At 35.0% G+C, this 14834-nt stretch overlaps 1 protein-coding gene across 4 annotated transcripts in view; it reads left to right on the forward strand.

Annotated features, from left to right (window-relative positions):
• Nucleotides 1–14834, forward strand: part of EFR3A (EFR3 homolog A) — a 96151-nt gene that overhangs the window by 53149 nt on the left and 28168 nt on the right. For all 4 annotated transcript variants that reach the window (XM_019931989.3, XM_019931993.3, XM_019931990.3 and 1 more), the window contains 6 exons: nt 1368–1503; nt 3252–3419; nt 7392–7506; nt 8751–8802; nt 10166–10338; nt 10809–10884. In XM_019931989.3, coding sequence (XP_019787548.1) covers nt 1368–1503; nt 3252–3419; nt 7392–7506; nt 8751–8802; nt 10166–10338; nt 10809–10884 — 720 coding nt within the window. The remainder of the gene's footprint in view (nt 1–1367; nt 1504–3251; nt 3420–7391; nt 7507–8750; nt 8803–10165; nt 10339–10808; nt 10885–14834) is intronic.

Here is a 14834-nt window from a genome sequence, read left to right on the forward strand (position 1 = left end):
GAGCGGTCAGGCACCTCACTCAAGGGTACACAGGTAGAATGTAAGGATTCAAATTCTGGTCATTCTGTTCTAGAGCTTTTGGTCTAAATTAAACATTAAGTTTAGGTTACTATAGCATGCCTAGCATAATGTAGGGTTTCAATGCATGGTAGTTATTATAAAGCTGGTTTGGGTGTGGAAGGATAATTTAAAAAAATTTTTTCCCAGTTTTATTGAGATTATAATTGACATATAACATTATATAAGGTTAAGGTATACAACATTGCAAAATGATAACCATAATAAGTTTTCTCAAGATCCATCACCTCACATAGCTGCACATTTTCTTTCCCCTTTAATGAGAACTTTTAATTTAATTTTAGTTTAGTAGGTGAGAAGTTGATCTGGCCATCTGTGGACATAATGAAGGCTGTTCCCCTGGTTTTCAGTAGCCTTGTATTTCTTCATTTGCCTTCCTCATTCAGATTTAGTTACTAGATGAAATTGTTTTTTACAAAAAGTAAAGTAAATTACAAAGTTGAAGAAACTGAAGGAATCAATAAATATTTGTTGATTATATGTCTGAGAAATGACTTCTGGTCCACAGCATTGCTTTAGAAGGAGCTTTAAGTGCACCATATGTTTTTTGAGGTCCATTAATCAAAAATTACATGGTAGTACCCACCAGAATGGGAGTTTCTGTTTAATAGACTATCCTGATACAGTCAAAACTTCTGATAGATTTGATTGTTTTAATTGCCATTTACTATAAAATTGATATAAGAATCATTCTTAGGTAATATTTCAGCCTCTGTCCATAAAACATTAAACTAGCTGGCCCTGATCAGGAAATTTCGTCAGGTACACATTGTTAAGACTTTAATTTTGGTAGTGGCTCTTGATTAGATGAGAGTTTTGACTGTTTAGCATTGCTAGATGTCCATGATAAGAAATAGTATGTATCTGGTTGGGTAAGAGAGAAGTACTATAAATGTCATAATCTGTCTGTTTTTTAACAACATTTTGTTCTATTATCAAGTTATAAGAGTGTATAAATATTCTTTGTGGAATTACAGAGAGGTACAAAGAGAGTAAAAATTTCTCATAAATCTCCCTCAGATGACCAGTGTTAATATGTAGGCATATATAATTCCAGTCTTATATACTTTTTAAAAAACAGAATTTTATTTAACGTAGTATTTTACAACTTACTTTCTTTCACTCAGGATATCGTAAATATTTTCTGGTATCCCTATTTATTCTTAAAAAGAACGGTTTCTAATGGCTACATATTGTTCCATTAAGTGTCACATGGTTTATCATTCTTATGAATTCTGCCAGGATGCATGTAATTGTTCATATATTTTTACACTATTTTGTTCTTTTAGGCTCAGTATTCTCACCATGTGATCCAGGAGATTCTAGGACACCTTGATGCTCGTAAAAAAGATTCTCCACGAGTTCGAGCAGGTATTATTCAGGTTCTGTTAGAGGCTGTTGCCATTGCTGCTAAAGGTTCCATAGGTGAGTGCCAGCACCCCCCCCCACAAAAAAATTCATTAACCTTTTTCAGAATTTTCTTTTTCAGTAGGAATAGCAATGTGTGGAAAACTGTTTGAAAATATTTGCTATGTTTTTAAATGTGCTCTCATTTCTCTTGAAATGTTAGGTTCACATGACTGTTGTCAGACTTCTTTAGTTACAGTTAAACACTTCCCTCCAGATCATTCTCTTCTTCCCTTCCTCCTTTTTTCCAATAAAGATTCTTGAATACCAGTTAGTTATATGCTAAACATTGGGAGGGTACAAATTCAAGAAAGTTATGGTTTACTTGGAGTTAGATGACTTTACCTACACTGTAATACAAGGCAGAATTTGATCATATATCATAAGAAAACCAGGGTCCAGAGAAGGGAGGGAAGATGGATCAGCAGGAGGGAAGTATTATGTAGCCCATTTGACGAGGACGTATGGTGGTAGTGTGGGGGAAGCCCGAGAAGCGGCTTAAAGTTCCACTTGTGGCCAGGCCACAGGTGTCATTCTACAGTGGACTGACACAAGTTAAAGATTTACTGTACCCTTCATCAGAGATGTGTTATAGGGTAATTCATCTGGCTGCAAAGCGTAGGACACATTAGAAGTCACAGGTGGTTGTCACCATTGTAGGCACAGAGAAAGAACTTGACCGTGATGGCAGCAGTAGAAATGGGAACGTAAAGCCAGCAGAATTTGATAACTGACTGACTAGAGGGGTAACAAGGAGAAGGGACAGGTCAGACATCATGCTTTTTCACTCACATGGGATTAGAAGAATGGAAGGGTCCCTAATAAAATTACTGAAGTTAGGAGGAAAATCTAGTTATGGTTTCTTTGCTTCAAAATGAAAGTGGAATTGTATATTAGCTGCTGAAATATTCTAATAATCACTCAGTGTCAAATGAGAGTGGGCATTTTGGATATGGACTTGTCATTACTCATAACTTATCTCAAAGAGATGGAAGCAGGTTACTTAATTGAAGAGTTAACTTGAAATATGAAGTGAAACACAGGTGATGCCTTGACTGAATCGTCTCACCTGCTAATATCTATTATGTGTGAGGTTGCTATGTTTTAGGTTCTGTACATTCAAAGAAGCATTTGAACGTGGCTGCCTGTCCTGGAGAACGTTGGAATCTAGAGTAGGAGGCAGAAATAAAAACACTAATTAAAGTATAGCGTGATAGATGCAGTGCCAGAAACACAGGCAGAGTATTTATAGTACTAAAAACAGAGAGCATAGTTAGTTTACCTGAATGTGATAAATTGACTAGTTTCTGTCTAATAATTGAGGCAAAATTCTTTCTTCTTCAGCCTCAAAAGATGCCAAATAAATTTCTTAGGCCACAGTGAGCTATATTATAGTTCTCTGGATTCTGACCCAACAGTCAGGTTATCCCAATACTGTACACATTATTCTGAGTAGACAAGATTAGATAGATGGAAAGTTTTTGGTAATCTTTATATGAATATACACATTTTGTGTGGTTTGTACCAAGGATTCAAACAGTGATTTGCTCAGAGATGCCCAGTAAATGTTTGTTGGAATAGCTAGGAGACTTTCTTATTTAGGTATTTCTCATTTACTTTTTTAATGTGCTAGTTAGTTCATAAATTATGAAGTATTTCCAAGTACTTAGAAAATATGCAGAAATCTCTGTTGAGAAGTACGAGGATTGGATTTGAGTGTACATTACCAGAAGAATGTATCTGCTTACATCAGGGTTCATTTGCAGGACCCACGGTGCTGGAAGTCTTTAACACCCTATTGAAACATCTGCGTCTCAGTGTTGAATTTGAAGCACATGATTTACAGGGAGAATCTATAAGCAGTGCCAACTTAAACACAAATTCCAAAGACAGTGATGAGAAGATTGTGCAGAATGCTATCATCCAAACAATAGGTGAGTACATTTCACTTTTCAAATTATTCTGGAAAACAGCAATTCAGAAAGCCCTCACAGAAGGTACTTGTCTCTTACGGGACATTAGTCAAAGGTGAATGATAGCTTAGACTTTTAAAAGAACTTTCTGTTTGGAAAATAAACAAACATAAGAATACGACAAAGAACACTGTATATACCCTTCACCCAGATTCATCTATTAATATTTTATGTCATTTACTTTATCATTTCCTTTCTCTCTCTGTCTGCCTTTTTCCATCCCTTTCTCCATTTCTCTGTGTGTGTATGTATATGTGTGTATATATAGATATGCACACATAAGCACATATATAAATATATACATATAGAGAGACATAGATACATACATATACACATCTACATTTTTTTCCTAACCACTGGATGGTAAGTGCATGGCTCTTTACTACAGATTATTTTTCCAAAGAATAAACCAGAGTACTCTTACATAACCAGAGTACAGTTATCAAATCAGTAAATTTAACTTTGATACAGTACTTTAGTCAAACTTTCATATTTCAGTTTTGTCATTTGACCTGATAATGTCCTTTATAGCGTGTTTTTCCTTAGGTCCAGCATCCAGTCTAGGATCATTTAGTTGCATTTAGTTGTGATGTTTCTTTGGTTCCTTTAGTTTGGAACATTTCCCTTTTATGATATGGGCATTTTTTTAAGACTATAGGTCCCCCTGACCCCTCACTTAAAAAAAAAAAATATCCTCACATGGGTTTGTCTGCTCTTTCCTCATGATTAAATTCAGGTTATGGGTTCCTGGCTGGATACTACGTAAGTGATAGTGTTCTTCTCAGGTTATCCCATTCGGAGAAGTACACCTACTTCTCGCTGGTGATGTTAGTTTTGATCACGCAAAGTATTGTTCTATTTCTCTGCTGCACAGTTTCCATTTTCCCCCTTGCAAATAATAAGCAGTCTCTGAGAAGATACTTTTAGGCCGTGCAGATATTCTGCTCTCCATCCAAACTACCCCCTAGATGTAGCAACCATTCAAAATTCTTAGCTGAACCAGAGTCTTTACCATGATGGTTACAAAATGATGGTTATCAGCTTGGCACTCAGGGTTCATTGTAAGCAAGAGCCCTTTTTCTCCCTACTTATGTATGTAGGAATACATGTGTTTATCTATTTAAATACAGTGGTATGAGCTCATGGATTTATATTTTTATCTTCATAATTTATTCTGTATTTATTAAATTATTATTATTATTTTGGTGGTCAAACTGTTCCAGATTTGGCCAGTGGAGCCCCTATTTTCTATATCTTTGTAATATCCCCCCACATTTCTTTTAAGCACAGCCTTCGTTCATTTTATACTTCCTGCCCCAATCCTAGAATCAGTCATTTCTCTGAGGAGCTGTGGTTCCTTTTAGTGGGGAAAGGCACTAGAGACCAGGATCTGGGTACTGATACTCAGGCTTTAATATCATATGCTTCCCCTTCCCCTCACACACACAAAGGGTAAAAGGGTAAAGAACTTACTTAAAAAAAAAAAAAAAAAGAAAGAAAGCCATGGGGAATTTTTTGGGAAATTAAATGATCAGACTGTATATAAATACAAATTAAAGCAATCAAACTCTTCCTACTTTAGCCCTCCTCTTTTCTTTAGAGTATCCAGATCACATTTTAATGTAACTGTATGATTTCTAGGATAATTTCCAAATTGAGTTGTATTCTTGGGTTTAGTACCTAATCTCTAGTGGTTGCTAATAGTTTCTACTAATAATAGAGTCATATAAATTTATTCTGGAGCTCAGTTTATGCCTTTTATTTGAGTAATATCCTACCTATGGGCGACTTGTTTATAATAGTCCTTTGGAATATTTAATACAGAGTTTTCCTTTGTTTATTTCTAAAGTTTTATGGATATGCATACATGCATTACGCATCCACATTCAGCACGTTTTTATTGAACGTATTGAGCTTAACACCAGGCCATATGCTTGGGCTTCTTGATGCACATGACTCCTACCTTGTGGACGCCTTTGGTTGATCTGCTTGGGGTAGTACCTCTGCTTCACCTAATCACAATCTCATCATGTGCATAGAAATTGTCCTCATTAGGGCAAAGGCCCAGGGTGTCTGTGATATTTTAAGATGGTATATCAAATCAGCTAGTCTTGTTTTCAGAGAATTAATTTAAATTGCTGTAGTGACTTCTAGTTAATTCAGTGTCACTGTTTTACTCTAGAGTATTTATTGTTTCTCAAGTATGTTGTTATAAAATGTATATACCACAGACAAGCAATATTTCTGTGACATAACACATTCAGAATAATGTGAAAATTAAAACAGAGAAAAACAATGCAGAGTGGCACAGTGAATAAGACTTTTATTTAAATCACACTTCTGCTTTCCTCAATATTTTCTTTCAGAAGTTCTCAGTATTCTTTCTTTATCAGGTCACGTGAATATCGGTGGGACACAGAACAGGGCTGCTGTAGCTTTTGCCCTTGAAGACAGGAGGCGGTTGGCCAAGCTTGCTCTTTTAAAATAATGCTCTGCTCTTTTGGGGAGGCTCATTAGCACTTCTATTCAGCAGTTCAAATACAAACAATGGGAATAGAGAATGAGTTAACTTTCTGGCTGTCCTCACAGTTGACTTGTTGGAAAATTTCCATCTTTGTGGTTAATGACCAGCTTGCCTGGAACAGAAAATCAGTGACCAGTTTTGCACAGTGATGAGGAACATATGTAATTGGGTTCTTGGAAAGTTGAAAATACCTTATAGAGAGGAAGCAGAGAGTAATAATAACACACATAGGCTTTGGAAATGTGAATAGATCTCACCTCAGGTCTTAGTGTTAGCTGTGTAATTTCTTGTATGAATTCCTAACCTCTCTTATCCTAATTTCTACAAGACGAAACTGACACAAATAATAGTACCTAGATTCATAAGGTACTATTATTTGTTGCTGTAAGGATACAAATACAAAGTAGCTTCTTACCCCATAAATATGTGCTCAAGTGTTAGGTAGAATAATATACTTTATGCTGATTGAATAATGTTCAGATCATGAGATTTTTGATTGCTAGAGTATGTTATAAAGAGAAATGAGTTTTACCCCTAGATCTAATCAAAATGATAAATAGAACAATTTGAATTTATAGAAAGAGATTATTAACTCCAGTAATACAGGCTGAAGAGTTAAGTTGAAAAACTAATTTACTCTTAAAGAAATATTGAAAATGTAGATTTCTGTAATGATTATGTTGCATTTTAAGAAATGATCAAAAAATAGCCAGGTTTTAATACCTGTTCTGATCTTTCAAAGAAACAACAGGGTTAAAAGTTTGAGTAAGTGATTATTAAGTGTCCTAAGTCTTCTGTGACGAGGAAGTAAACTTTCCAAAGCTATAACAGATAAATTCAAAATGTGCACAATACCCAAGAGTTCCTTGAGAAAAATGACAAATAAGTAAATAATTTGAATTATGTATATTGAATTAATACTGAATTAACCCACAGTGTTAGACTGTAAACCTGGCTCATTATAATGGCATTCTAGAACATTTCAACAATCCTGGGGAAGCCAAAGTAGTGGCCTAATTATTGACTTTCTTACTAGAACAGGAATTTAGGCTTACAAAATGGGAACGAGGGTTTCATCAGAAATACTACCAAAAGTTTTTTTTTTCCTTTCTCTAAAACTCCAGTCAATTCAAATTGATGATTTGCCACTGTTAACTGTATGCAAAAGACTTTCAAACATTTATCTTAATCTAAGTATTAGTCCATTATACACATCTTATAATGTACATCATTAAATGATTTTTACCAAAGAAATTATAATATCTTTAGACTTACATGTAGCTCAAAGACATTATTCTACCACATATTGAAAGCTATGGTTAAAAATATATTATGATTTTTTATTATATGGAAAAATAAACTTTTCCATTTGCAAAATTTATCTTAAATTTATCTTAATATTTTTGTAGGATTTTTTGGAAGTAACCTACCAGATTATCAGAGGTCAGAAATCATGATGTTCATTATGGGGAAAGTACCTGTCTTTGGAACATCCACCCATACTTTGGATATCAGTCAACTAGGGTATGTGTATGTAGTTGTTCTGTGTTCTCAAACTGTAAAGTTGAATTTAATCTTATATTAAATTTTATCTTAAATCTATAAAATGTTTTGTCTTTTTACTCAGTAATAAAAGTCCTGTGGTGTTGTTATGGCAGTAGATTGCTAAGCAGTTGAATCAACATTGCATGCTTGGGTGGGAGGATTTGGGAGACTGGGGTTGACACATACACATTATTGATACTGTGTATAAAATAGACAACTGATGGGAACATACTGTATAGCACAGGGAACTCTACTAATGCCCTGTGGTAACCTAAATGGGAGGGAGGTCCAAAAGGGAGGGGATGTCTGTATACGTATGGCTGATTCGTTTTGTTGTGCAGTGGAGGCTAACACAACATTGTAAAGCAACCATACTCCAATAAAAATTAAAAAACAAAACAAAACAAAACAAAACATTGCATGCTTTTAGAATCAGTTTTCAGTATATCATAAATTCTCAAATTTTCTTATATTGGCTAGGTGGAAGGTCTATTCAGCCTGGGCATTTTCTATACATGTAGATTATTTAGGGTAAAGTTTCAAGTTTGTCACTGTGGAAGGAATGTTTACTTATTTCTAGAGTTCTAGAACTGAAAGTTATTTTAAAGATCATATGTCTTGGCCCCCTCCCCTCATTTTATAAATTTGCTTTGATTTTACAACATGCTAAAGCCTTAGTTTGTAAATGTTTGTATGTTGCTAATTTAATAAGGAAATGATACTCTTATTTGACTTATATTTATTTGGCCATTAATTAGAGAACCCTTTCTTTGTTTGTTAATTCTTTTTTGAAGAACTATTTATATTAGAATTATTTAGGCACATTCTTACCTGCTTATTAATATATGTTAAATAGATATTATGTTTGTCAATTATATTTGCAATAGATCTGTTCTCCAATTTATAGTATCTTTTAATTGAGGTTGTTTTGTTGTGTATTCATACAACTGACTTTTCATGTCATTACGTGTAGAGGTCTGTTTCCTTTGAGAGCCAATAGCTTTTTAATTTTCTTTGTTCAAATTTGATTTATTTTTTAATATATAACCCTTTAATTCATGTGAAATTTACTTTAGAGTATAAAGTGAGCCTTGACTTTAGCTAGTATGAAAATAAACTCTATATAGCTAATATGAATAGAGTTTTAAAATCAATAAATAATAATCTAAGGAAATGAAGTTAATTCCTATTAATAAGATAATACCACTATTTGTATATTTTAGGGATTTGGGAACCAGGCGGATTCAGATAATGTTGCTGAGATCTTTACTTATGGTAAGGAATTTAAGACAGGTGAAGAACACACTTAACCCTAAATTATTAAGGAGGTTAAAAGAATAGCTTCACATTATCAGTTTCTTTTTCTTGTATTATAAGATAGTATTTACGGTAAGTTTTTTTTCTGTGGTTTATATACTTGAATATTATGCTTTTCATTCTTTAAAATTTTACTTTTATTCTTTATTCCTCACTTCTCCTGTCATCTTATTTGATCTTCATAATGATGAAACATACCAAGGGCAGGAAGCGTTGCCATTTTATAGATGAAGATGCCTGGGCCCAGCTAGAGCCAGATTTGTCAGTCCTTTCCTATGTGATCTTTGCTTTTTTATTTGTATCTTGTTTGAGAGCTCCTTGCCTACTCTGATGATATAAACACATTTGTTTATATCTTCTTACGAAAGGTTTAAAATTCAGCTTTCCACATGTAGAACTTTGATCTGAGGTTTATTTTTGTATGTGGTATAAGATATGGATATATTTTAAATTTTTCTAGGTGGGTAGTAATTGTCCCACCAATTTCTGCTCACTTATAAAATCACCTTTATCCTATAATGAGTGCCCAAATATAAATGTTAGATGTTCTATGTATGCTAGTAATCCTGAATATAAATAGAGATTACCCACATGAAATTTCATTTGGTCCTAAGCCTTTTTATTAAATAAATTCCCTGAGTAAATAACCTTGTCTCTAATCCTAATTGTACTACATAGTCAACTGAATGAACTTCTGTGTGGTATGGTTAAACTATTTAATAGCATTAAAGTATATGCTAATTAAAAGCTCCAACTTTAGACATAGGGATACACTCAGAAATGTCACATCAAATAAAGAATAAAGTACAGCTTTCCAAAATGAAAATGCTTCCCTATTAACCTAAATTGCCTAATTTAAAATAAAAGAATTATTTGCCATTTTAAAATTTTCAGGTCTTACCTGTGTTATTTGCTGCCTGGTCTCCTTATATCCATTTAGGACTGACTACCTGTTCCATATATTCTTAGTCTCTCTGAGCCTCAGTTTTCTTTTACAAAATGGGGGTACACTAATGCCTAGCCTCATAGGAATATGGTAAGGATGAAGTTAATACACATATAGTGCTTAGATTCATGGCTGGCATATGGTGAATGTGTGCTATTATTAATTTTATTAACTCTATGAATGATGTTTTTGTAAATTCAGTAAAATCCTCATCATCTCACAAATTTCCTTTTAGTTTTTCCTTCAGGCTTGTTCCATACTTGCTGTTTTCTCTAAGCTTATGGTTCTTATGAAACAGCTTGAGAGTTTTACCAAAGAAGGAGTCATGACAAAGATGTTTTTGTTTGTTCCTTTGTTTTTCCTCCCTATAATCAGGTAACCTCTGGATACAAAGCAAAGACAATAGTTACTGCACTGCCGGGGTCTTTTCTGGATCCTTTGTTATCACCATCCCTCATGGAAGACTATGAACTGAGACAGTTAGTCTTGGAAGTAATGCATAATCTCATGGATCGCCATGACAATAGGGCAAAGCTTCGAGGGATCAGGTAATGTGCTACTTGAAAATAGGCTTAATGGTAATGTTTTCAGATTTCTATGTTAATGTATTTAAGTATTATAATTTTTTTAATCTAGGATTTTCAGGTTTTATTAATCCAGAATTTTATTTAATTGGTATTGTGACAATTTAATTATTAATATGTTTTAAGATAGTCAGTGTTGAAGGTCTTTTAATGTACTTTCAGAGATCTCATCTACTAGTAATCACTAGTTACATAAATTTTATTTTGGTTTTGCTTTAAACTTAGGAATGACATCAGAAGTCAAGATTACTTTACGCAATTCTACTTGATTAAACTTGGTAATTCAGTAGTATCATTACATATAGGCTTATTTAAAATGCTCATTGAAGTGAGTGTTAAATAGTTCAGACTCCTAAGTATAGCTGATTCATCATATAAGATATGATATAACTAAGTGTGCTGTTCATTAAAAATGATGCTTTGATTGTCTCTAGAATAATACCAGATGTGGCTGACCTAAAAATAAAAAGAGAAAAGATTTGTAGACAAGACACAAGTTTCATGAAAAAGGTAAGATTATCTTCTGAAAAAGAATGCATGACTTAAGTTATAGCCATTTGAATTGTTAGGTAGTTTTATATTGATCGATAACCGTAAAATGAAGCCATAGCATTTTGGAGTTGAAGATCTGAAGCCATCTTCAGCTCCCTACATTGCCACCACCGTCCTGGTGGCGTCTCCTCCGGCCTGCGTTTAAGCTTTGGGTGGTCAGTCTGCTGTGATAGTTCCAGATTTCTCCCTTTCAGTAAAATGTCTCTGTGTGATTGCTGCCCTGCCCTCCTCCCCACCCCAAACACAAATGTTGCTTTCGCTTTTAATGGGTCCTTAATAGAAAGCTTCAAGCTTTTGAGAATACTTACCATCATTAATTAAATACATATAATGAGTATTTAGTGTGTATTAGGCATTATTCTGTGCATTATTTGGGGTATAAAGGTCAGGTAGGCAGAATCTCTGCCTGTATAACTAGAATTTAGCTAGATTATCATAATGATCACTTCAGTTTTGTAGGCGTATTGGCAAATGGCTGAATTTAGAAAATTATGGCATCTAAAGTTCTTTAGTATATCACATAAACTTTCTGTGCAGTTATTCTTCATGCAAAGCTTGAGCACCTAGTATTGCCAGACGCTGAGCTCAACATTGAGAGATACAACAGTAAGCATGCCATGTGTGCTAACTGACCTCAGTATAATCACAGTTCTGGTGGATAAATCACAGTTTTGGTGAGCCTGGATCTTTAGAGGTGCAGAGAACAACAGACCTATAGGAAGATAGGTACAGATATCTATAATCCCTGATCATCTTTGGCTCTTTGTCAGACCCCGCTTTCTTCCTGTCACCATCTTTTATTTTTTTGTCCTTATCCGTTAATATTGATTGCTGTGTTTCAAGTTAATGGCCTCACAGTTTAAAAACTTCATTTGAAAAATAATTTACAAACTATCACTCTTCCTAAATTAATGTGAATAAAAAGAGTTCTTTTAAGTTTGACTGTATTGTGTATGAAAAAAGTGGTTAATGATAGGTCAAAGGCATTAACTCTTTCCAACTTCTTTTTTTTCCATATTTTATATCATCTAGTTAATCAAAGAAATTATGCCCCATAACTGAGGAACTTTTAATCGAGTGATAGAATGAGTTTTAAAAATTTACTGATAGTTAATTTGGGGTTTTTTTACTTTAACATCATGACATTAAGCAATCCTGAACTTTGGGACTGGATTGATTTTATTTTATCTAGTATGATAGAAATAATCCTTTGTGCTTAATTTTGCTAGCCAATCAATTTGCAAGAGTATGGTTTGACTGAAAGGTTAGACTATTTATTTATTCCTTGTTAAATTTTGAATCATTAAACTGTTCTCTGAATTAGTCTTCCTTCCATTTTATAATTTAAAATAACTTAACCTGGCTAAGCATTTGTTACCATTAGTATAAACCATTTCTTTAGTATATTTTTCTTTAGGAACAATCTGTTCACATTTTTCCTTTATCAAATTTTATTTTTACAATTGAACACCCTTTTTCATTTACTTTCTAATTTATTTTATCAGTAAAAATGTTGTTTGGTTTTCATATGCAACTTTAACTAGCCACTTATGGAAATTTCAATGAAGACCTGAAGAAAAAAAATTGAGGTCTATAGCCAGGGGACTGTGGACTGCCCTTTGGTTAAGAGAAGCTTGCGGTTTAGAATGGACAGTACCTTTGGCTTTTCCATGCAAGCATTATGTCCAGGCACCTGTGTCTCAGATGACTACCCAGCCTAAAACTGCTCCATCTGACTGTTTTAGGGACATCTTAGACATTGGATCTAAGTTTGAAAAATTGTCCCAGGGCAAGGTGCCCTTACAAATTACATTGGGAGGTGCCCTTTCAGCTCTAATATCCTAATGAGGGTGTATTTCCAGATAAGAGAAAACAGCTGTTTCCACTCAGCTGTTCCAAACAGCTGTTTCCTCACCTGCCAGGGCTACTCTCCTAGAGCTAAATTCCTGGCAGAATGTCACTGTATGAAAGAGCTCTTGTTAGTGTTTTATCAATTAAGGATTATGTAGAAAAAAAGTACTTCTGGGGCTTCCCTGGTGGCACAGTGGTTGAGAGTCCGCCTGCCGATGCAGGGGACACGGGTTCGTGCCCCGGTCCGGGAAGATCCCACATGCCATGGAGCGGCTGGGCCCGTGAGCCATGGCCTCTGGACCTGCGCGTCCAGAGCCTGTGCTCTGCAACAGGAGAGGCCACAACAGTGAGAGGCCCGCGTACGGCAAAAAAAAAAAAAAAAAAAAAAAAAAAAAATGTACTTCTTATTATGAAATGTAAAATATATAGGCATTATTATTTTAACTACTTTTAAGTGAACAGCAGTACAGCTAAAATCATCCCACATGCCCATCTTGTTTACAACTCCATCTTCTCCCCAAGAGGTAATCACTGTTCTTGCTTTCATGAATATTATTCCTTGCTTTTTTTCCCTACAGTTTTGCCACCTAAGTATATCTGTATATCCCTGAACAGTACAGTGTCGTTTTATCAGTTTTTGTATTTTGTGTGAAAGGAACCCTACCTTATGTATTCTTTTATGTTTTCTTTCTTTCATTTAGCTTTGTTTTGGTGAAATTCATTCACATGTGTAGCTTTATAATATTTTATGACATGAATATACCACAAGTTACCCATTCTGTTGGTGGACGTATGACTTGTTTGCAGTTTGGGTTTGTTATGAGCAGTACGGCTGTAAACATTCTTGTCCATGTATTGTGCTGTATATAACTCTCATTTCTCTGATGCCTGTAGGAGAGAAATTGCTGAGTAATAAGTTATGCATTCTTCAAATTTACTAGACAATGCCAAACCACTTTCTGAAGTCATTATGTCTGTTTTCACTATAATATTATAATACGTAATGTTAGATTTTAATTTTATCTAATATGGTAGGTATGTAGTAGGTAATTTTTTAAAAATAAACTTGAATTACTAAGGAACCCGAAGTTTAAACTCCCATGTGTGTAAGCACTGCTTAATGGTTGTTAATGACGTTTAGGAACGTCAGATTTAAGAATAGGATTGGAGGTCATGAAGAACCTAGGGGTAAGAAGGGAATAAAGACACAGACCTACTAGAGAATGGACTTGAGGATACGGGGAGGGGGAAGGGTAAGCTGGGACAAAGTGAGATAGTGGCATGGACATATATACACTCCCAAACGTAAGGTAGATAGCTAGTGGGAAGCAGCTGCATAGCACAGGGAGATCAGCTCGATGCTTTGTGACCACCTAGAGGGGTGGGATAGGGAGGGTGGGAGGGAGGGAGACACAAGGGGGAAGAGATATGGGGATATATGTGTATGTATAACTAATTCACTTTGTTATAAACCAGAAACTAACACACCATTGTAAAGCAATTATACTCCAATAAAGATGTTAAAAAAAAAAGAGAGAAAGAAAAGGATTGGAGAGGGCCCAATACATAGACTGTTACACACCAGAGTATAGAATCTTTTGAGAGAGAGACAAACTCTGGGTTCAGAAAGATGGAAACCAAAATGTCATCTTCAGAAATAAAGAGAAATCTGTTAGGAGAGCATACATAGCTCTGTATCTGTAGCCAAGAAACCCCCCACTTGGTAATACTGAACCACAGACCTGAACAGACTTATTTAACCAGTCACTGGCACAGCTGGAGGACTATGGCCACCCTCACCTGGGTGGGTCCATGTGCATGTTAAATAGAGGACAGAGCAAAATGCGTACCTTTAAAGACAGGCTGGCTTCCAGAGACTGTGCTGCTGTTGCTCATTTCTTTCTCCTGAAGTGAGGAAGCAGATGAACCTTCTGAGAAACAGAAACTTGAGCTTGGAGTGTTAAGCTCAAGCCCCTCCACGTGGGAATGAGCAGGCCTTACCCTGGCTGCACGTTACAGTCACCGGGGCAGCTTCATGCTTGAAAAACACCGATGCC

The sequence above is a fragment of the Tursiops truncatus genome, chromosome 17 (genome assembly GCF_011762595.2).
Source record: "Tursiops truncatus isolate mTurTru1 chromosome 17, mTurTru1.mat.Y, whole genome shotgun sequence".
In the NCBI taxonomy this organism is placed as follows: domain Eukaryota; kingdom Metazoa; phylum Chordata; class Mammalia; order Artiodactyla; family Delphinidae; genus Tursiops; species Tursiops truncatus.